Genomic DNA, 22,313 nt, shown 5'->3' on the forward strand with positions numbered 1-22,313 from the left:
TGGGAATGCGTTTTTAGGGACTTATATCAAACAGACTCCCTTGCTCTACTTAAAGACAAAAAAGTCAAATCATCGGGGGTTTAATTGACGTTTTATTAAGGGCTCAAATGATATTTTACAGGGACTCTAAGGACAATTTCCTTGCCACCGGGGACTGCCCTTAGGTCAGTTAATGTTACTTGATGATTATTCGAAACTCTGGAGGGCTCCTTTAAAGATTTTTTTCTTTTTTTTTTCAAATAAAGGAGGTATCAAATAATTTATCGAGTTAAACTATTGGCACCCTTTAAAACTATTATGAAACCCCTCACACTCACATTTACAATTTTAACCTTAATCGAACGAAGAGACATTAATTTCAATTTTTTTTTAATTTATTGTTAATATCTTGATTTGAGGCTTTCGTTTACAAATAAACATTAAGATTAACGTACGTGGGACTAATTCCACAAAAGAACCATTTGAATGAAATAAAAAAGGCTAATATGATACAACTTGTTCTTGGCGAATAAATAAAAGGTATTCGTCATTATTTTGTGCATGGGTTTTTCAACCTGGGTTTGGATATTAAATGAAAATTGATTGTGGAAGACGATGGATTTTTCAGTTTTTTTTTTGCTTATGTACTTTTTTTTGTTTTTATTCTTATGAGCTATTTATGTATTGTGATTGCAAGATAATCTCTCTCTCTCTTAAAAAATACCAATGATCTACTTATTAATAAAATAATGATAAACTGATGTGTTTATTTATTTGAGTTATTTTTAATAACAAGAAAAATTCTAATGCTACTCAGAAATTGAAAGAATAATTTTAAATTAAACGTCAAAAGTTCAGTAGATGAAGAGAGATGATCAAAATCTTACTGTGGCTTATTGAGAGAGATGAGAGCAAGGTCATTTGCGGAATTAGAATAACTGCTTTTAGAATGAAAAATTGTTTAAACTATTTTTAGTGGGGTTCCTTAGAATCGGGGTTTTACGAACATATTTGAGGGGTGTCAATATCACCACTCTAATTTATCTAGACCAAAGGTGGTTTTGAAAATATTAATAATGGGATTACATCAGTTTATTTGACCAATTTAAATCACTTGAGATTATATGAGATTTGTTTATTTAGATAAGTTATAAAATATTATATAGTTGTAATGCATAGTGTGTATCGTCAATCATTATTTAGATAAGTTATATAACATCATACTAATGCGTTAATCTCAAGACACGTCAAATTGCAACATTATTACATAGACTTCTTGTTCTCTTATTAATACTGTTATGAACACCGTTTCATTTTATATTGATAATAAAATTAAAAAACATGTTGAACGCATCAGATAGTGTCAGAATTTATTCAATTACTACTTTATAATTTAATTACATGTGTTGATTGATCATTAATTGTCTTCATGTTTAATCAGCGTCACATTAGATTGATAAGTGATGAATATAAATATACATACATACATACATAGTTGTCACACCCATATGCCTCCTCATTCAAACAGAAAAAATTAAAGGGATATTATCATTTATATACCTTATAGATATTCTATTATCAAAAATACTACAATACTTTGAGGGTGTATCAATTGTCCACCCTAAATTGACAAAAGCTATTTGCCGACCACCAAACCGTTAGCTGCCGTTTGAAAGTTAACGGAATAATAGTGAATTGACGATTTTACCCTTAAAAATTATCACTTGTATACCCTTAAATTCTTTTATTATCACTTGTATACCCTTAAATTATTACTTGTATCATATGAAAAGACCAAATTACCCCTCTGACGTTATCCTATTTAAACGGCAAGTAACAGTTTGGTGGACGACAGATACATTTTGTCAATTTAAGATGGACGATTGATACACCATCAAAGTGTTGTAGTATTTTTGATAACAGAGCATGTGTAGGTTATATGAATGATAATTTCCCAAAATTAAATAACGCGATAATGGTACAGCTACTGAATAAAGAAACAAAAATAATATTCACAAATGATAAAATAAACACGTGAAAAGTATGCAAAGTTGAAGTAATTAATCATAGAAATGATGAAACTGCATAATCGAAGTTACAATTATATGATAATAATAAATAATTAAGGTGTTCATTGAGAGAAGCTGCATTTTTCTAAACCTAGCTAGCTACATAAACAATCAGAGTTACGAATGCAGCGAAAAACGAACAAACTCAGGTCGAGCAATCAATACACCAATATCTATCTATTACGAAGATAGGAGGTTATTAGAGAAAGATTTGTCATTTGGGTCTTATAGAGTCGATTTGCCAGAATCTTTTTTCACATGATTTTGATTCATCAGTAATTGATTTCAGCATTAATAAATATAATCATGCATCTTCATCATCACCATATCTATACTATAATGACACCTTTTCAAGAGGCTTATTGAGTGATCTTCATGTTCACGATCAACGGATACAGATCAGGGATCAAGAAAAGGAGAATGTGGGGGAAGAGTGATGCAGTGGAAGTTTAATGTTCAAAATATTCTGTTGATTATAGAGAATACTGGAATAAAAAGAAACAAACTAAATTCATATTGATTCAAAAGAATACCAAGAATTTAAAGAATTTAACACTCGTCGATTCCGTAGAATACCAAGAGTTAGCTAAAATCAAATACTCACACAGGGATTTGAAATCTGAAAATATTATTGAACTCGAATCTCGAGTTTATTCCAAGAAATAATCAATAACAAGAGAGAAGTTTCAAGGTCAATGGGTTCTTAATGTGGTTGAACCTTTCGTATGTGTTCAAACAAATAATACCACACGTAAAGTAATTAGTATCGGTATTGTAAATGTTAAGATGTTTGATGCGGTAGTTAAAGAACTAACTCAAGTTAAGCATGTTTCTAATTTCAAGAGGAACTTGATTTCTTTAGGAATCCTATATCAAATAGTGTTTGCGGTTAAGGGTGAAAAAAGGACATTAAAGATCATTAAAAGTTTGATGGTGATTATGGAAAGTAGTAAGAATAATGGCTAGCATTTCTTACACGATAATACGTTGTTAGTGAAGTAAGAGTCATTAATCTTAAAGAAAGTAGGAATAAGTTAAGGCACTTAAGACTAGGTCATATGAGTGAAGGAGATTTAAAAGAACTACTAAAGCAGGGGGTGTTTGGTAATGAAAAGATAATGTCTTTGGAATTATGTGAGAATGTACCCTAAGTAAGGCTTTTAGGATAAAGTTTGAAATGTAGTTCAAACTACCAAAGATAACTAGATTACTTACATTCTCAAAAAAAAAAAAAAAAAACTAGATTACTTACACTCAAATCTGTGCTAGTATGCACAAAAGAATTCTCTAGGTGGTGTTAAATACTTTATGTCTTTTGTTAATGATTTTTCTAGAATGGTTTAGGTTTATGTGAAAGCAAAGATAAAGTGTTTAAGAAGTTTAAAAACTAGAAAACTCTCTTTGAAACTTAGACTAATAGAAATATCAAAGTGCTTAGAACTAATAATGGACTTGAGTATTGTAATAAGTTGTTTAAGGATTTCTGTGCAAAAAAATGGCATTGTGAAGCACAAGACTACTACATACACATCTCAACAAAGATGAACAATACATTAATGGACAAAGTTAGGTGTATGTTGATATGTATAAAACTGCCAAACAAACTTTGAGTTGAAATTTTAAACATTATATGTTATTTGGTCGACAAAAGTCCTTCAACTACCTTAAACTATAAAACTCCAATGGAGTTGTGGACAGGAAGATTGTTGATTACTAAAAACTCAAAATTTTTGGTTGTCTAGTCTATTCTCATGTGAAACAAGGAAAACTTGATCCTATAGCTCAAAGAAGCAATTTCTAGGCTACTCTGATGGTGTTAAAGGTTATTGTTTATTGTTACAGATGTCAATGTGCAAGTGTACACAACAAGTAATATATTGATGAGTATATAGATCGTCTCCATAGGAATTGATGTTATAGGATTTGGTACAACAATCTTAATAGTGCATTTCAATCTAAATTAAAATAAAATAATTAATTAAACTAATGAGCTAGCTAAATTAAAAAAAGCAAATAAAAAAATGCAACAAGAAAAATCTCTTACTTTAATAAAGTATGAGATTAGAAAATATAAAAAATACATACTCCAATGTAGTTTATTTTCTGTTATAGTGTATTGAAATTTGTGTTTTCTACCATTTAACTTACCGGTTACTTTATAAAGTAAGGAATTCCCTTACTAGAGGGACTACGTCACTAGTATTAGAAAGTCACACAATGATATAATGACAATTAAAAATATTTTCATAATTTTACTGTTTATTTATTTCACAATCATACTTATTATTTTTCTTTCATTAAATCAAATTGTTCAAATATATCGCATTCTCTATCGCTAAAATAAAGAATAATTTCATATTGTACAATTTTAATAATTTATATTATAAACTTATTTATTCTCATTCTTTTATTAAATACATGTATTTTTACTAAGCGATTTAATGCATCGTTGCTCTGTGTGTGTGTGTTTGCACGCGTGTGTGTTGTTTACTCTTTTATATGAACTGTCATTCACACAAATATTTTATATTTATCATAAATTCATAAACTAATCTAAGATAACATTAACAACCTGATTTATGTTTAAATTTTAATTGCTTATATTCTTTTTAAATCAATTATCTTTTTTAGATTATTCGATTAATGTCCCCGTGCTTCGATGTATAAGACATTAAAATTAGTTGCGATCACTTGGAGTGAAGGCAGAGGCGGCACATGGTCCAGGTCATCACTCACATAAAATAACGCAATCCGATAGAAGTAAATGTTAACGTTATGCTTAGCTTGACAGATAGATAAACAAATAGTAAACGAGATCGACAAACACGTGAATAATAAATAACACCATTATTAATTAATTAGTGAACTATTTTGATACCCAGTGGTTGCGACGAAGCAGCTTCTCTCGAGCTAGCTGTATAAAAATGAAGAGAAAAGAAAATTAACCCTGATCAGGTAGTTGAATCATTAATTGCTGTATTATACTTTATCCATCATCTGCCTACCAAAAATGCAGAACAAAATTATTCCAGAGGCGAGTGGGAGTGGGCAGCAGATTCATACTCAGTCGGACGATGGTTATGAAAAAACAATGCTCTGCTTTATAAAGGAAGCTGGGCATCGCGAAGGTACGGCGTCGCAAGATCAAAACGTGGTGGAGGCGCCTGATACCCAACCGCCGCCGGCGAAGAAGGACAGGCATTACAGGGGCGTGAGGAGGAGACAGTGGGGAACGTATGCGGCAGAGATAAGAGACTCTAATCCTAAGAAAAAGGGCGCAAGAGTTTGGCTTGGGACATACAAGACCCCTGAGGGTGCAGCGTTGGCTTATGATAGGGCCGCTTTCAAAATGCGCGGCTCAAAAGCTAAGCTTAATTTTCCCCACCTCCTTGAATCTGTGTGTAATGATGAGTCTTCTTCTTCGACAGAACGGTCCCGAGACCAAGCGGAGAAAGAGCTACAACGACACGTACTGAACACGGATGCTCTCATCTGATCTAGTTCTAGCTTGCGAGATTAATCAGTCATATACCATTTATGAACGATGGACCCTCTTTTTGTCTTATTCATCTTAATGCGAGGGAAAAAAATAATAAAGAAATAAATAAATGAAAATGAAGTAGAAGAACCCAGATTCCAAATGAACAAATTGAAACTTGAAAAGGATCTTTCTTATTCTCGAAAAATAAGGGGCAATTTTAATTTTGTTTTATTTGAATATTATAAGTATGAATTTTAGTCCATATTACTACTCTTCAGAAGAAAAGAGGCAATCCCATTTTTTTTAAAAAAAAAAAATTACCGAGTAGTCCCAGTCGGGAACAAATTACGTAAGTTGATGTCACTTGAAAATTTTGTAAATAATACGTACTGTTCACAGATTATAATTTTATACGTATGCTTAAGAGAATCAAATCAGAAATCGCGTTGGAGACTGGAGATCCAATAAATAAATGGAAATTGCTTTCTGAACCACATATAATTATAAATACAAATAACCAACGATTAGGGCTCACTACATCTCATCTTATTGATAAGAGGTAATTGATTTCCTCATTTATGATGTTAAATAAAGAGATTTTGTTTTTTTTTTTTTTTTTCATGTTACAAAATCAAAAACCTTGCTAAGTTCATCATATAACTATATGAATTATTAGTCTTTTTCAATTTGTTAATATCTACAAACTGCTGTATAAATTTTTTTGTACAGTCCAAAGTGGTGACTTACCTAATATTTAAGCATTGGTTTACGTGTAATATATTAAATATTAGTTAATAAGTGAAAGCAGTTAATGAAAATAATTATGTAAATTCTTTGATGCTCTAACCAACCAATCCATTGATGATATGTAAGCTCAAATTGTTAAAAAAAAAAAAAAAAAAAAAAGTCGTACGATAATTTGTAATATATCTTATTGTTCACTAAGAAATAGATGGTTACATATTTAATTTGTTCAATATGAAATCAACCGTTACATATTTAATTCCTTTTAGTTCAATAACTTACTCTTGTCTGTTGAATCTTCCCATGTTTCAGAATCATAAATCGATAAAACTCAACAGCCACTTAATTAAAAAGCAACACATTATTATGCTTTCATAATTTGGGTTTAGGCCATCTATTTATCTTTTTATTTGAGGGGGTGGGATGGGAGTATGCTTCGATGGATTTTAAGAAATAAAAGTTAAATAATAAAAATAAGAAATAATGCTTATACCGTGCACGGTCGAAGCATGTGGGGTATAATAATAAAAAGGAAAATGATCAATCACTAACCCTAAGTTTTCTCAATGCTCGATGAAATTCTTAAAACTTTGAATTTTTTCACGCAGTCCCAGTTGAGGCACAGTTGCAGCAATTTCTCAAGGACATAATGAGTCAAGAGGAGTAATTGCAAAAATCTAGTTTAAGCAAACAAGAATAAATAAAGACAACCAATTGCAAATCAATTTAAATTCGGAATAGAACATGCTGAGAAAAATGAGATGCATTAATGCCTATAATGTTATAAAAACCATTCTCATCACAGCATCCACATCGACCACTTTAATAAAGAAAATTACAAAGTCGAGTACCTAAATCTACTAATGAAAATTTTTTTAGCCGCATGACAATATCGGTTCTTACTCTTGCTAACTCAATAGAAATAAAAATGGGTTCTAGAAAGGTCATCGACTCTCAGATATCAGCGTCAACAATGAAATTCACTATCAAAGAGGATAGCCTTGTCCCAAGAGCATAAACCATCTAGTTGTTGGATTTTGCCATGAGCAAAAATGTAGCAAGTCACCTAATACAATAAGTCCCACATTCTACATTTGTCTTCAGGATAACGGATGTCGCCTCCTGCATCTTCCCATTTGACAAGTCAAAAGCAACTTAAAAGGCAATAATTGATGTCCAAATGACTAACTACTAACAAGCCCAACTCCGTAACCATATAATATTGACCTCCAAGTTCCAACTTTTTGAGTTGGAAGCTCTCGATAAAACATAATTCTTAGAGACAAATTTGTAAAGCAAAGGCACATTAAATTACCTCTTGGGCCGGCCACGATCTTCCTCATAATCCATCACTCCACCAGGTTCAGAGTAGATCTCCTCGTGCCCTCGGCAGTCAACGTCGGCCTGCTTACAGTGTGTAACTTCTGCCACAATGTAAGTAAGACACATCGACCAACAGATCTCGGCATTTGAATAGTTCTAAGCCCAAATTTGTGAGTAAAATGTTCAAAATAAAAAGCTCTCCATCTCCTCCTCTCATTTGACCGGCACACAGGAAAGAGCACCTAACTGCCCTTCCCCCAACCCCCCCCCCCTAACCCCCCCCCCCCCCGCGGCCGCCCCCAAAAATTAAAAAAAAATTCGAGAGGCTGAGAAGAGGAAAATAAAAGTTACAGTTGCAAAAGTATCATTCAGTATGCATAAAGTTCCCATCTGGTTCTTTACAAAAGCATTCAAAGAGGATAACCCATTGGTAAAGAGAAGCAACATACTATGTGTAATAAATCCTTGGCATAATATAGAAAAATAACTAGTGAATCCATCACCCCAACCTTTGAAAAATGAAAACAAAAACAAAAAAAAATTCCCTCCAACTCTCATCGCCAGGCAACGAGTCCTTTCTCAGAATCAACATTCACAATGACCCCACATTGCATCAAAGAACTAAAAATTGCACAATATGGAATTCTGCTACTAAAAGCTCATGTAGGATTGACAGACAAAATATTAATAAATAAATTATGACATATTTTGTTTCTGTCTAGCCAATCAATTTATATATATGTTATCACTGTTCAATAAACTGAATTCAACAGACCTTGTGCGAGAGGGACTTCTTTGCTTCTTCCACCTTTTCCTCAAGATCCTTCCGGTGTTTCTTGTCCATTTCATTCATACTATCTGCCCATTTTATCTTTTCTTGGATTGATATTAGAAGATTGTCAGATGTAGTCAGCCTAGATTTACATTATACAGAGATGTTAGATACAAAGATCCATCAGATTGTTCAAAAAGATACTGTATGATAACATTTTTTACATTTTGCAGAAGGAAAGCTGAATAAAAGTTATGCCTCAAAATCAAATGGAACATCACTTGAGTTCAACTTGCCAGTCAAATTAAGCAAATACTAAGCAGTTGCCTCAGAAATCATTAAAAAAATAATCATCAACAGAAATAAATTAAAAGCAATATGATACAAAATTATAGCATCATCTTTACATGCTAATAATATCAAGGTCAGAGGTGTAACAGGATTTTCTGTAATTGTTCACATGGTAAAATTCTTGGATGCAAATCAATAGTCATTTTTTAACAAAATAAAGCCAAGAACACAGAATTATTTTAAAGGCATTTGAATCAGAAACTTTACCAATTTGATAGGGTTTGAATCATACTCCCAAGCTGTCCAGGCCTCAGATCTCTTCCAGCTGCAAATTGGACCTACATCCAACAACAAGCAGTAGAGACTAGTCGAATCTGATACCAATTAGAAGAAGTCAAAGCCTAACGAGGACAGTGCATACCTCAAAGCATCTTCGCAACTGATCCAGCTTTCCTCTCACTATGCCCTAGCAGAAAGAAAGAAAATAAAAACTGGTCAGACCATCAGACCATCTGCCCATTCCTCATTTCTTCCATATTTCCAGCAATAGTAACCCGACTTTCCTCCCCCTCAAGACAGAAAAGCAGTGTATATATTTCCAGAATGAAGAACTTACTGAAAACAAAGAGCTCTAAATAACCATAATGTGGTTGAAGTCATTAATTAAATTACTCAGGAAAAAAAAAAAGATTTCAAAGAAAATGATACATGAAATTTGAAACACCATTTGGATCATGCATCAAACATAACAAAAAATAGGACAATTCTTCCACATGTAAACAGAATACAAATGGCAAACCCTCTTTTCGATCAATGAAGATGCTTTTAACAAAATGAAAAATATGCTAAGACAAAGCTAATTGGGGCACAAATGCTCACAACAGAAGAATACTTACTGTATACATGCACTCATTAATAAGAAAATCTTCAAGTTCTCGTACATTTGTAACATCTAACTCTTCCATCAATTCATCATAGGGTAGCACCTAAAAGAGGAAATCCCCACCCCAAAAAAAAGGCATGTCAGTTAAGATATAAGAAAGAATAACTGCAAAAGAGAGATCAATATAGAAGTTAAAAAAATATACAAAATAGGTCAGGATGTGCTCAAAAGAGATATCAATATTATGATTGTAAGATAGGAATACGGTTAAAATCAGATAAGGTTTGACCTTCAAGTAAACAACATTGCGTATGCATATACATAAAAGTCTAAAATAACAGGAATGTTAACTTTCAAACCTTTGTGAATAAATACAATACAAGGGCTTAGAAGTATGAGCCATAAAATTCCTTAACGTCATAACTCCAACTCTATGCCATATAAAATATCCAGTATATCAACATAATGCAAATAAAATGATCCAGTCACATCCAATTTTCATTTTCACTCCAACTAGGACAGGAATCTGTAAAAATTATCAGGCGACTCAAAGAGACACAATATTGATTGTCATTTTGACAGCAAATACTAGAAAAAGACAATCTAAGACAGCCCAGAAATTGACAGCTCAAGTCGTGCTCAAGTGCGGATGCCCACATTAATTTTCATGCGGACTCGGGAATCTACAATGTCGTAAAAGATTTTTTACTTGTGACCGTATCAATTTAGGAAAGTAGGCTTAAGCTTGAGAGCTTGACCATATCAATTTACTTGGAGGAACAGTACCTTGTTCGTCTCAGCCAGTGTAAGCACAGTAAGCTGCTTCAGCTTGAGGACTTGATCAGGAACCAATTGTGGAAGATGGCCAGCATTATCTATAAATCAAACAGATTCAACTGTCAAAATCTCACCATAAAATGCCTTACAGAGCATAAAGGAAAAACATAAAAGGAAGACCAAGGATGCGACGACAAAAGTAACCCCTAAATTTATTTTCTCAAAAAAGTTAGTTAGAAACAAATTCTTAAGTCCTGTTGACTCTCCACGTCACATCTGATAAACGAATAAGCATTATGAACATATAACCGAATAACTGAAAAGTGTTAAGTAACAAAGAGAAATATAGATTGAACGAATGAAAATTAGAACGCTTACTTTTGTAATCACTCCAAGTCCCATGTGCAAACAATCGAAGCATGTCAAGGTATTTAGAGTTTTCAGTTCCCTCAAACTGCACAAGTTATGTAGTCAAAACCATAAAAAAAAAAACACTAAAATCATATTGTAATTAGTACCGAGTATAAACCATATAACGAATATTAATTTCATTTCCTAATCATTTCCTCTACTTTCTCAAAGACCAAAACAGAAGGTAAACTTCTTATAAAACCACATAATTTAATCTCTAACTCAATCAACACAAAGTTTATGTATGTGTGCGTGTAACATAATAAAGAAATTAATGAATCTATAAAACCCTAAAAGAGTTGCACATTTCATTTACTTCGGCAATATTGGGAACGGCGAGAATCTCAGAGAAAGCAAAGAGCGAGGGTTGTGAAGTGGCTTCGACGATAACGGAGCCGAGAGCCGCGCCCTTCTGATTCGAAGCTTGCTTTACAAAGTGATCGATTAGCTCTGCTTGTCTTTGTTCGATGTCCATCTTAAAATATGATTAAATCTACAGCGAGAATGAGTTTTTAGGTCATAAAGAAAACGCAAAAAAGGAAAGTTAGGGTTTCGAGTTTCTTCTCTATTAAACTGAACGGATCTTTAAGGTTTCGAATCTGTTTGTTTGCAAAAGTGAGATTAGATGAGAGATGGATGATGCCTGTGGAAAAAGTTTAATTCTGGTTGGCACCATCGTTTGTAGAGGCTTTTTACAGGGTATCAAGGTGTCAGTGCTACCAAGCGCGGTAACAAATGATGTGGCAAGATCTCACATCATCGCCATCGATACCGCTTTTTTAAAACAATCAAATTATTGCAATTAATTAAAAACAAAGTACATATTTGAAAATTGTCTTTATTATTGACTAAAAAATCGTTTAAATTCATTGAACAAATCAAAGAACAACTCATTTTAGCGGTTGAATTTAAAATAAAAAGAATTCAGAATTCTCAAATACAGCCACTATGTGTCTAAACTTTTACCACTACTAATTATTGCAATTAATTAAAAACAAAGTGCATATTTGAAAATTGTTTTTATTATTGACTAAAAATCCGTTTAAATTCATTGAACAAATCAAAGAACAACTCATTTTAGCGGTTGAATTTAAAATAAAAAGAATTCAGAATTCTCAAATACAACAACTATGTGTCTAAACTTTTACTACTAGTAATTTGTCTCGCTCAGTTTGAGAAATGGACTCTAGGAACTGGGCAAGTTTTGCTGATTATGGGCCTAATACTGGAGCGACGCGAGCGCCTTTCGACCCAAATTTATAGGCGCCAGCGTGCTTGTGACTCACGTTACCTGAGCTAAAATTCACCAACAGAAATGTGCCACGTCGACAACACTGCCTATGAGTGGTTGCTTTTGTATACGAGCATGTTGGTGCAAATACCACTTAGACTCCGTTTGGTACAACTTATTAAATAGAACTTATAACAATAAAGTTTATAGGAGTAGAGCTTATACTAATAGTACTTTTGGACAAAAAGTCATTAGGTGTTTGGCTGTCAATTAAAAAGCTTTTTTTAACCATTAAATTGTTTGATTGTGTAAAACTAAAAGCGTTTTTGTGTAGTTAAATTACCAAAAAGGATATGTATTCATAATTATATAACATGTAACAAAATGCATTATCCAAGCTATCAATTAATAAGAAAAAATCAGTTCAATCATTTCTATAATTTTCAAAATTAAAAATTGCATCATTGATGTATTCTCCCAAATAAATAAAATTATCAAAATTACATGGCATGCTCCTCACCAAAAACGTTGGCTATGACTATGATTGCTCTCTCAAGTGTTGGGTATGTGTAGGGATTGCAAAATTAAAGTGTTGCCTATTTTTTTTTTTTAAAGAGAGAAAAAGTGAAGTGGCGGCAATAATTTTCGTTGGGTATGTGTTATACAAAATATGGTACTATGTAATTAGTGAAATATGTCAAGGATATTTTAGATATTATATATTTTTTTGAAAAACTCTCTAACCTCTACTCTCAAAAACTCAAATTTTGGGTTTTTGCTAGTAGAGGTAAATTAGCTTATTTAAGTTAAAAAAAAAACTCTATTTAAAAAATAACCAAACACAATAAAAAATTTTAAAAAGTGCTTATAAAATTAAATAAGCACTTATACCTCTTAAATAAGTCATACCAAACAAACACTTAGTGTCTCGCATAAATGACGACTTTTGGAGAGAGATCCTCTCCGTATTTGAGTTCTTATAAGTTTTTAAAGGTTATATACCATTCGTTTTTAGTTATAATGTATAAATAGAACCATAAATTATTTATAGTGATTGAAAATGGTATGCGGTTTGTTGATTGTTAAATAATAAATTAAAAAAGTAATATTTTAATAAAAATAAAAATATAATATATTATAATACAATTGGATATTAAATTTAATATATTTTAATACAATACCATCATGTTGACACTGATATCGTGCTTTACACGAAAAGCACTTAAAGTGAGCGAAATAATTGATTAAAATTCTCTAATATTATATTGTGGAAAACTTCAATTGGTGATTAGTAGTTAATAAGTAAAGTATATCAAATTATTCATTTATCAATACAACTAGGGGATACGATATCCTCATCGTGATGGTTAGTTGCAATTCCACTAGTGGATTAGATCCAAAGATGATAATTCTAATTTAAAATGAAGAGAGTTTTGTGTAATACAAATCTAGACTCGAAACTCAAACGTTTTAGTCGTTAAAGTAATAAAGTAACATAGCATTTGTGTTTTTTTTTTTTTATCTAAAATTTGAATTTGGTTGGAATATGAATTTGTCTGAATGCATATATTTGAGTGACATTTTTATTTTTATTTTTTAACATCTGAATATAAGTGTTAAGTTATTTGTTTTCTAAAAAAGATAATTGTTTCCTAAAAAGATAATGTCTAAATATGATAATGTATACCTTAATAAATCATAAAAAAATATTTGACACATATATATTTTTTGACATTAATATATGATACTTATACTATCATGTTTAGTATATTAGATTATATTTTCTTGCTAATTACATTAAAAAATTATTTTATCTTTTGAATCGAAATTAATGCATTAAATAAAATTCATAATCTATTATAAAAATTGTAATTACAAATACAAATAGATGAACATATTATAAAATACATTCACCTAAAGTCTTATTTTGTTTAAAATTCTCATTAACAAAAAAATAATAATAGTTAAACAGTAATTACAAAGGAAAGGGATAATTAAAAAAATGATAAAAAGATAATCTATATAATAAGAAATATATACCTTCAATAAAAGTATTAAAAAGAGAGAATATAAAAGTTTTATTCAAATATTTTCATTCAGATAAAAGTTAATGTTTAACGTTTTTATTTAGACTTAAAAGTTTTATAACCAGATATAAGTTATAGAAAATAAATAAATTAAGAACTTTATATGTCTGAAAATATTTAAAATTTAGACTTAAGAAAAAAAAAAAACCTAAGAAAAGTTGAGAATTGAAAAGGCTGAAGGATTGTTTCTGTAAATTTCCCTAATAATATAATATTGCGAGGTCGTTTGGCGCGGATGATGGTACTCAACAAGGGTCGAGACAAACACGCCCTAATAAAGCCAACGGCGCCGTTTCGCAGTCTTACGTTTGAGCCTCAAAAATTCGAAAGAAGAATTTTGATCGCTGTCCTCTGAACACCTCGAATCGCCTCTCGCAAACGGTTGTTTGAATATGGCCTATCCCGTTGCTGATTCACAAAGTAATAAAGCTGCCGTTCAAGCCACAAACGACGACGCTTCTGCAAGTAAACTGTGCGTGCTCCTCCTCTCCCTTTCTTTCTTTATTTTTCTTTTGTTCCTTAACTTATTTCTTGTTAAGTTTCTTTATCCGTTGTTTGCTTGTCAGTAAAAGATTAGAAATATAATCTTTCGTTCTTTCGTTATGGAGAAACGGTATTAGTTGTATACCGAGACTCAACAGACTCAATGAGTTGAATAAGCTTGGTTGCTTCGAGATTCAGTGCACAAGCATATTCAACCGATTCTATATTCGTTCATGTGAAGGAATGATTTGCAAACGATCTCTTCGTATTTCTTCTAGTTGTACGATATTAGTGCTATATATTTGGAGATATTACCTATTAATTTTGGCGTATTGTATGTTTTGAAGATCATGTGTGAAGAAGGGATATATGAAAGATGATTACATCCATTTATTTGTAAGAAGACCTGTGAGGAGATCTCCCATAATCAACCGAGGTATGAGTTAGTTACCTAGAAAAATATCAGAGTTGAACATTTCAGCTTGCAAGGTATTCTTGGATTTGATTGTTCTTTCCCATGTTTAAAGGTTACTTTGCTCGTTGGGCTGCTCTTAGAAGGCTTCTCTATCAGTTTCTTGATTGTGGAAGTGACGGTGATAAAAAATGTCATACAAAGAAGCAAATATTATCACTCGGAGCTGGCTTTGATACCACATATTTTCAATTGCAGGTGCTTGACCCCTACCTCCCTTCCATATTTGTGTGGTTCTTGTAACAGTTCTCTGAAATTCTGTGGGAAATATTTCTCCAGTCCATTTACTGACTTAAAAAAAAAAAAATTCTGATCTACAACTTTTATTTTGACAGGCTGAGGGAAAAGCGCCGCATTTATATGTAGAACTGGATTTCATAGAGGTGTGAGTTTGAATATTTAGAGACTTTATTTTGGGTTCAGTTGGAAATTTGCTTATGTTTATTGTATGGCTATGTGTTGTCTGTTGGGTCAAGTCTTAAAAGTTATAGAGTGGGACTGAAACTTCCAAGCATCACTAGCTATCCAACAGCAACTTTGTTTTGTCTGCATGATGGTGTTTCTTACTTTTATAGCACACAAGAAATTTAAGTAATGTGTTATTTTTATTATCATGTAACTAATATGAACAAATGTCTGCAGGTAACTAGTAAAAAGGCAGCACTTATTGAAACTCATGGCGAATTGAAGGACAAAGTTGGTGTTACAGCATCAATCTCGCAAGGTAATTACCCTCGTCAACTGATGTCATGACCCTGGGGGAGTACTCTTTAACATTCTGGTAATCACAGAGTATTTGCTTTGGTGCATCATATTGGATATAAGGGTTGCAAGCAGCTAATGTCTGCCATTTGCTGATAACTCGATGGAATACCTCCTTGGCAATGCTTTTCCAACTCATTTGTTTGAACAGTCAAGAACGTGATTATGATTGAAGTTCTAACTGTTCTGTTTGCACTATATCCTATCTGTGATTTTGCAGCTAAAGGAGAAGTGCTTGGTGATAATTACAAGCTACTCCCTGTGGATTTGAGGGACATACAAATGTTAAATGAAGTCATAAATTTGGCTAATATGGATCCAAGGTTAGTTAACAGAATTCTCTCAGAAGTTATGTAAATTTCCTTAGTGTGTTTTCTGTCACCTTTGCTTTTTAGTCAATTGATCCTGTAGGATTATTCAATTACTGAAAATATATGGTATTGATTAGGAGTTCCTTTTTGGATAATGATTAGGATGCTTTCCAGCTGTATTTAGTCAGTTCATCCATATGTACTTGTTAAGAGGATTCGCATTGGATCTGGAGTATTTAGGTTATATCATAGTTTATTTTCTGAGTAAAACTATAATACTTTGGACTTTACCAAATTCTGTTCCTTGCCAACTTGCGCAATTTGATTTGTGAGACTTGGAAACTTTTTGATTGAGAGATGTTATTTAATCTTTATTTGTTGTCATATTTGTTTATATTTATATACTAATTTGCATTTTCTATATGGGTTCTAGTCATTAGTTTTCCTTTAATCCTAATGGAGTGATTAAGCTGCTTCATTCTGATGTTTTATCAGCCTGCCGACATTTATAATTGCAGAATGTGTTTTAATATACTTGGATCCAGATTCAAGCCGTGCTATAGTTGGTTGGGCTTCAAAAACATTTTCAACAGCTGTATTTTTCTTATATGAGCAGGTTCTATGCCTTCTCAGTCCTAAGATTTTTATCTGTTCACTGCAATTTCAATGGTTGGTTAAAAGTTATTATTAATATTTTTTTAACAGATCCATCCAGATGATGCTTTTGGACAGCAAATGATCAGAAATTTGGAGGTTTATTTTTCTCAGTTATCTTCTTTTGTTTTCAGTGTGGCTTAAAATTATAGGTTTACTTAACTTTCTCTTGAATAATTTATTTGGTTATAAGTAAAATTTTAAAGATGATTTTGAAAACTGAGAATAATTGTGAGCAAATTGTAGAAGACCGGTAATAAGTAGGGCAATATTGCTTTGGGCGTTTCATCATTCTATTGTCTGCATAGCAAATTAAATCAGTGCTCACAATTCTCAGTGTTTATGTTGATATTTGTTTCTTTGAATTTGTTATTCTGTTTCACAAATCTTCTACAGTTTGTGTTCTGGGAAGTCATTTGTATCTGTGTATGTATACATATATATATAATACCTCTTATGCATTTCTGTTTCAGAGTCGTGGATGTGCACTCTTGGGTATTAACGCTACACCAACATTACTTGCAAAGGAAAAACTGTTTCTTGACCAGGGTTGGCAGGTATATCTTATATATTAATGGTCTTTTGTTATAATTGCTACTCTTTTGTTTTTTTATTATTTTTATTTTATTTTTCCACAGTAAAAGGAAGTGCATAGATTGTAGATGAATGATGCTTTACTCATTTTTAATGGAGAATGACCCAAATGATAGTAGAGGAGTCATCTAGGATGGCAGAAGACAGAAACTAGATATGCCAGGCTGACAGTTTAGCATTCTAATGGATTTATTTTTCAAAATTGCATTCTACTGGATTTATTTTTCAATCTTGATTATCTTAAGAACACTGTAGACGGTGGATTTGCCATCTAGTGTTTGGGCTGCTATTGAGATACTTTAAATTTCATGTATATAAGAAATTTGCATAGACAAAATTTTCTGATAGTTTGCTTCTCTTCTTTACTTTCTGTTATTAGTTTTTAATTTCTCATAGTCATCTTTGGTGATACTTGCTATTTGAGGTACCAGCAAGCTGTTGCCTGGGACATGCTGAGAGTTTATAGTACTTTTATCAACCCTCAAGAGAGACGCAGGTATCTACTTGAATTTATCTTTGAAAGTGTTTCAGACAATTTGATCCAGAAGTTTAGTATGCTTGATGGGCGTTATGAGTTAATCATTGATTGTTTGGCAGTACCATATGAATCCAAGCTTAAATCCATTTTTGTTTTGGATGTAATTGCAAACTTCCAAGAAAATGGTGTCCCTATATATTCTCTAAGTCTAGAATGTGTTTTCTTCTTTGGCTAGACTCGATACACAAGCTTAACACATTCAATAATAAAGTATATATTTGCATTTGAATGAACCTGTTTCCTGACGTTTTGCTTGCTTGATATCTAGTTCTGGAAATACAAGGGTTTCTATATTTTTTGTTTCATGGAAACTGGCACAAAAACAATTGAAAAGTTATTTGGATTTTTTTATTTATTTTCTAACTAATGTGATGGATTCATATAAACTTAAAAATAAAAATAAATTGCTTGAATGTTATTATCTTGAATTAGTTATATTATCGTAATTTACATATTGCACATCATGCTCTGGTGCTCCCTACTGTGGTTTTAATCTGGTAATATCACTTCTGAGCCTGCTGTTTTAATTATTATATATGCAAATCATGGGGATATTCTCTGAATAATGTAGAAGCACGTATGCAATTATACACTCAGAAGGTGCACGTGCTTGTCAGTTGTAGTCGTGCCAATGGATCACTTGTTATGAGTTCAGCCGTGCAAGGCAGGGTGGCTTCTTTTTTATAATTTGAGTCAAGTCTAAGATTTCACTACTTAGGTAAAGAGATGTAAGTAAAAATGAAAAACTAAAGTTTGGTATCTTTTCTTTTCCTTTTTGGCTGTACCTCTGTGTGTGTGTGTGTCTCTGCTGCCTTTGGAGATGCTTCCTTTGCTAGGGTGGAGAATCCCTGGTGGTGCCTTTAAGAAGTTTTCTTTTCACAATTCTACTTGAATCACTTGTAGGACGTAAAGTAAATGCCTTTCCTTGTTTCTGTCCATCTCTATGCCTCTTTCACATAAACTTTGCCTTAGGAAGCTTACCTTTTAAACTGTGATTTTCTGGTGATTAGGATTGAACGGCTGGAACTGTTTGATGAATTTGAAGAATGGCACATGATGCAGGCAAGTAACGCCCTAATCCCTGCCATGAAAGACAGCAAATTGTTGCTCTTAATTAATAAGATGATATGGTTCAGATCTGCACGCCTGTACCAAATAGTCATTTCCTCTCACACACACACAAATACAGTAACACTAGTGGTGTGAGGCCATTCTGATCCACTTGTGTGGGGCTGCTAGTAACTAAAGGTCCCAATGTCGGTAATTGGGAGGCTGACTTACTCCTCACATGGTCCTGTGAATTGTGATGGTTTGCATAACTATCAGTTTGTGCTTAAGTAATTGCTATCGTCATCGCTATTCTGTGACTTACTATATCATTTCTGTTAGTATTAACTTTGTCTCAAACTGCTGATTTTCAGGAGCACTATTGTGTTGCTCATGCAATCAATGATGCCATGGTATGTCTATCACGAACCTCAATTCTAATCATCTTTGTTTATTCCTTCATGTGTGTATTTTTGATATTATGAAATTACATTTTTGAGTACTAGTGCACAAATAATTGAGTCTATTGGAGCTTGATTATTTGTATCAGAATGACTGGACTGTTTCACAGACTCATTAATCCCTGTTATGTTTTTCATGATTCAGGGGTTGTTTGGGGATTTTGGCTTTCCAAAAGACTAAGAGCGCCTCCTCAACTCCTCTCTCAGTTGGATCGCCATGAAAGCTCGAGGCCTACTGCAGTCAAGATCTTGGTTGCCAAGTTTGGTGCAACGATTAATAGTATAGAAGCACGTGTGAATGGCACGTGCCGTTTAGCAGGAACAGGTCAGGTTAAAAAGGGTCTCCCCACCCAGTAGCTGGTCTTTAGCTAAAAAGTCCCAGAACGATTGATGACTTTGTGTGGATTCGTCTCTCAGTTTATTTATTGTTGTTTGTTTGTTTGCTTGAATCTGGAAAACAGATTTTCTTTTTTCTCCCCCTTTTTTTTTTTTAAATAATAATAATTATGATTATGATTATAATTTTTTTTCCTGCTTAGCTGTTTGGCATAGAAACGTGGTGGGACCTGACCGAAAACCAAAAGTGTCATACATGATGCATACACTTAGCCTCTTTGTAGGGTCATTGTCATGTGAACGTAATATATTTGCACGGTTGGTTGCTTTTAATAAATTTCTTCCCTCTCAATTCTCATCCCCTCTTTCGTTTGCCTTTGTGTCTCTTTTCTCTTGATGGCCAAAATGCCCTCGCGAGATTATGAGTGCTGTCTAGCAAATTTAGTGGCCCCACACTACAACCATACCGTTCTAAAGGAAAGAATATCTTCTCATTGTTTTTTGGTGATTTTGCCACAGTATTTAGATCAGTGGACTGTGCCATAAAGAGGGAAAGGGAAAAAGATATCTGAGTGAAAGAAATACGATGGTTCATTGTTGCGTTGATAGAAGTAACCACTAACTAGAAGTTGAATTTGTCGTTTCGTATTTCTTTGCCAACGTACAGAAGTAACTCGTACCACCAGATGGTACTAATTTCCGCACTGAGGATTGTCTGAAATTTATATTGTTAAATTTGTACTTAAATTGCCCATTCATTATTCTTGGTTCATTTATATTTTAGGCCAACTTCTCAGACTCACAAGGTATTTGCAGAAATTAGAACTTTTCCCGCCACCTCCTAGGAGGAAGAAAAGAAGAGGGAAGGTGGCGGAGAGTGGCCTTGGGGTGGATGGGCGAGGGGGCAGTGGAGATAACCAATTTCTGGATGGGACCCACGTTGTTGACCTTTTTAGGAATTAAAACGGTTGCATCGTTTTCGTTTGATGACTTAATCATTTCTCCTCTTTATTTTATTTTATTTTATTTATTTTTCTATACTTTAAGCGTCTGCTTGGAATTGGATGCTTATAACAACAATCGGAGTCCGGACGAGAAAATTAATAATTTATTGGCTGCAGCTTTTGGCAACTCCTTTGTTTACAGTTGGGTCTGCTTCTTTGAACTGATTTTACGATTTCTGAATCTCGATTTGGTTAATTTAACACCTCTTTGTCCTTCTGTTCTTCTCTCCGGGAACAAGTAGTGGTACTATTGCCGCCGTTGTTTAATTTTCAGTCTCTGATATTTTATGACAGAACTGTTTTTAATTAAAATTTACTCCCAAATTATAGTTGGGCAATCTAAATCTGGCTGGCTATCTTCAACGGTATAGCAGAACTATAAACAAGTTTGAATCATTTCCACAAAAAAAATGTCTTTAAGATATATCTCTTAATAATCTTACTAATAATTATTTTATAAAAAATTAAGACATACTAAAAGAAAAACAATTACATGAAATTTTATATTACTTTCTAAGGTTAATTTGACAAATTAATATTTCTAAAAATATTATAGTATGGGTATTATTATTATTATTAAAAAAAAGAATAAGAAGTGTAATATATCTAACAATAAGGTATTTGATGTTTTTCTTTTTCTTTTTTTCTTTTTAATATATGGATTAAGCACACATTTAATTAAAAATATAGGGACTAAAAAAAATATTTACCTATTTCCAAGAAAAGATTAAAATGATTTTTGTGCAATCGAGTATCCTCGGTTTATTACCTAAGATCAAGTTCCCAATCTCAGAACTGGACAACAGATTAAAGGCGAAGGTGAGGAATAATTTGATAGGAGCCCATACCCATTTGTATAATTCAAGAAGAATCAGATACCAAACGAACAAAAAATTGTGGGTACTACTACTAATAAGAAAGTTGTAAGCAAGAAAGTCTCTTTCACCTCGTTAATTTTAACGGCAAGGTGAAAAGGTCAAAACTTTCAAAGAAAAAGAAATGGGCATAGATAATTTACAAACAAAAGAGGAGAAAGGGCGGTGCATGTGGAGTAGATGCTTGGGTCCAGTGAGGATCAAATTTGAATGGAATAGAAAGTGAAGGAAAAAACTTCCTTTCACCGTTTTCAATCTTTGCCTTTCACCATCTCCCTTTTCTTTTCTTTTCTTTTCTTTTTATTATTATTATTTTATTTCTTTAAAAGAAAATTTTGAAAAGAATCCATTCATTGTTTGTGGAATATCTAAGCGCCTCTAGCTTTCTATGCTACACTGACTTGGGCTCCTCGCGGAATAAGCCTTTCCAAAACCCGGAAAAAAAAATTTAAAAAAAATGAAAATCGAGTCTAGCAAAAGAAAAATTAAAGGAGTGTGCATTTTTGCTAAATGAGTTGGTCACAAATATATGTTGGGGAAGAATGAGTGTGTCAGCGAGTGTGGGTGACGGATAATATTTTCGTTTTTTTTTTTTAATTTTATTTTTTTACTGTTTTATTATTAAATTACTGGTGGGTGTGGTCACAACAGAAATTTTATGATCATGTTTTTTTTTTTTTTTTTACTTGTATAAAACTTTAAATGCAGAAGCCTACAATAATAAGACT

The 22,313-nt window shown here is 32.6% G+C and overlaps 3 protein-coding genes across 13 annotated transcripts; 2 read left to right on the forward strand and 1 right to left on the reverse strand.

Moving 5' to 3' along the window:
- The first annotated feature begins 4,913 nt into the window (after positions 1 to 4,913).
- Positions 4,914 to 5,821, forward strand: LOC107174722 (ethylene-responsive transcription factor 13-like). The gene has a single exon (XM_015525845.3). It carries the CDS (start codon positions 5,059 to 5,061, stop codon positions 5,542 to 5,544), a length of 486 nt encoding a protein of 161 aa, XP_015381331.1. The 5' UTR covers positions 4,914 to 5,058; the 3' UTR covers positions 5,545 to 5,821.
- Positions 5,822 to 7,021: 1,200 nt separating this feature from the next.
- Positions 7,022 to 11,583, reverse strand: LOC102628457 (COP9 signalosome complex subunit 7). Of its 6 annotated transcripts, none has more exons than XM_025099114.2 (9): positions 11,047 to 11,583; positions 10,698 to 10,773; positions 10,329 to 10,417; positions 9,556 to 9,645; positions 9,081 to 9,125; positions 8,927 to 8,997; positions 8,372 to 8,510; positions 7,589 to 7,694; positions 7,022 to 7,401 (listed from the first exon to the last, which is right to left on the reverse strand). In XM_025099114.2, exons 1-8 carry the CDS (start codon positions 11,203 to 11,205, stop codon positions 7,623 to 7,625), a joined length of 741 nt encoding a protein of 246 aa, XP_024954882.1. In that variant the 5' UTR covers positions 11,206 to 11,583; the 3' UTR covers positions 7,022 to 7,401; positions 7,589 to 7,622. The 6 variants fall into 6 exon arrangements, with proteins under 6 accessions (XP_024954882.1, XP_024954878.1, XP_006464429.1 ...); XM_025099110.2 differs by having other exon boundaries at positions 7,022 to 7,395; positions 11,047 to 11,581; XM_006464366.4 differs by having other exon boundaries at positions 7,589 to 7,677; positions 11,047 to 11,580.
- Positions 11,584 to 14,239: 2,656 nt separating this feature from the next.
- On the forward strand, positions 14,240 to 19,846 carry LOC102627581 (leucine carboxyl methyltransferase 1 homolog). 6 transcript variants are annotated; one of them, XM_006464363.4, is made up of 13 exons: positions 14,254 to 14,520; positions 14,879 to 14,967; positions 15,059 to 15,201; positions 15,339 to 15,386; positions 15,646 to 15,727; positions 15,986 to 16,088; positions 16,572 to 16,692; positions 16,782 to 16,829; positions 17,204 to 17,287; positions 17,756 to 17,820; positions 18,873 to 18,924; positions 19,284 to 19,322; positions 19,516 to 19,846. In XM_006464363.4, exons 1-13 carry the CDS (start codon positions 14,441 to 14,443, stop codon positions 19,549 to 19,551), a joined length of 990 nt encoding a protein of 329 aa, XP_006464426.1. In that variant the 5' UTR covers positions 14,254 to 14,440; the 3' UTR covers positions 19,552 to 19,846. The 6 variants fall into 6 exon arrangements, 4 of the variants coding, with proteins under 4 accessions (XP_024955798.1, XP_024955795.1, XP_006464427.1 ...); XR_001507620.3 differs by lacking the exon at positions 18,873 to 18,924 and having other exon boundaries at positions 14,246 to 14,520; positions 17,749 to 17,820; XR_001507619.3 differs by lacking the exon at positions 19,516 to 19,846 and having other exon boundaries at positions 14,247 to 14,520; positions 17,749 to 17,820; positions 19,284 to 19,328.
- The last annotated feature ends 2,467 nt before the right edge of the window (positions 19,847 to 22,313 follow it).

Source organism: Citrus sinensis, chromosome 3 (assembly GCF_022201045.2).
Source record: "Citrus sinensis cultivar Valencia sweet orange chromosome 3, DVS_A1.0, whole genome shotgun sequence".
Classification (NCBI taxonomy): domain Eukaryota; kingdom Viridiplantae; phylum Streptophyta; class Magnoliopsida; order Sapindales; family Rutaceae; genus Citrus; species Citrus sinensis.

Excerpts from the sequence above, each read along its gene's own strand:
- LOC107174722 (XM_015525845.3), top strand. The coding sequence starts at position 5,059 with ATGCAGAACAAAATTATTCCAGAGGCGAGTGGGAGTGGGCAGCAGATT.
- LOC102628457 (XM_006464366.4), bottom strand. The coding sequence starts at position 11,205 with ATGGACATCGAACAAAGACAAGCAGAGCTAATCGATCACTTTGTAAAG. Across the intron at positions 9,646-10,328 it reads CACTGGCTGAGACGAACAAG|GTGCTACCCTATGATGAATT; the intron begins GTACTGTTCCTC and ends TTCCTCTTTTAG. Across the intron at positions 7,402-7,588 it reads GATCGTGGCCGGCCCAAGAG|ATGCAGGAGGCGACATCCGT; the intron begins GTAATTTAATGT and ends TCAAATGGGAAG.
- LOC102627581 (XM_006464363.4), top strand. The coding sequence starts at position 14,441 with ATGGCCTATCCCGTTGCTGATTCACAAAGTAATAAAGCTGCCGTTCAA. Across the intron at positions 15,387-15,645 it reads TAGAACTGGATTTCATAGAG|GTAACTAGTAAAAAGGCAGC; the intron begins GTGTGAGTTTGA and ends AAATGTCTGCAG. Across the intron at positions 19,323-19,515 it reads ATGCAATCAATGATGCCATG|GGGTTGTTTGGGGATTTTGG; the intron begins GTATGTCTATCA and ends TTCATGATTCAG.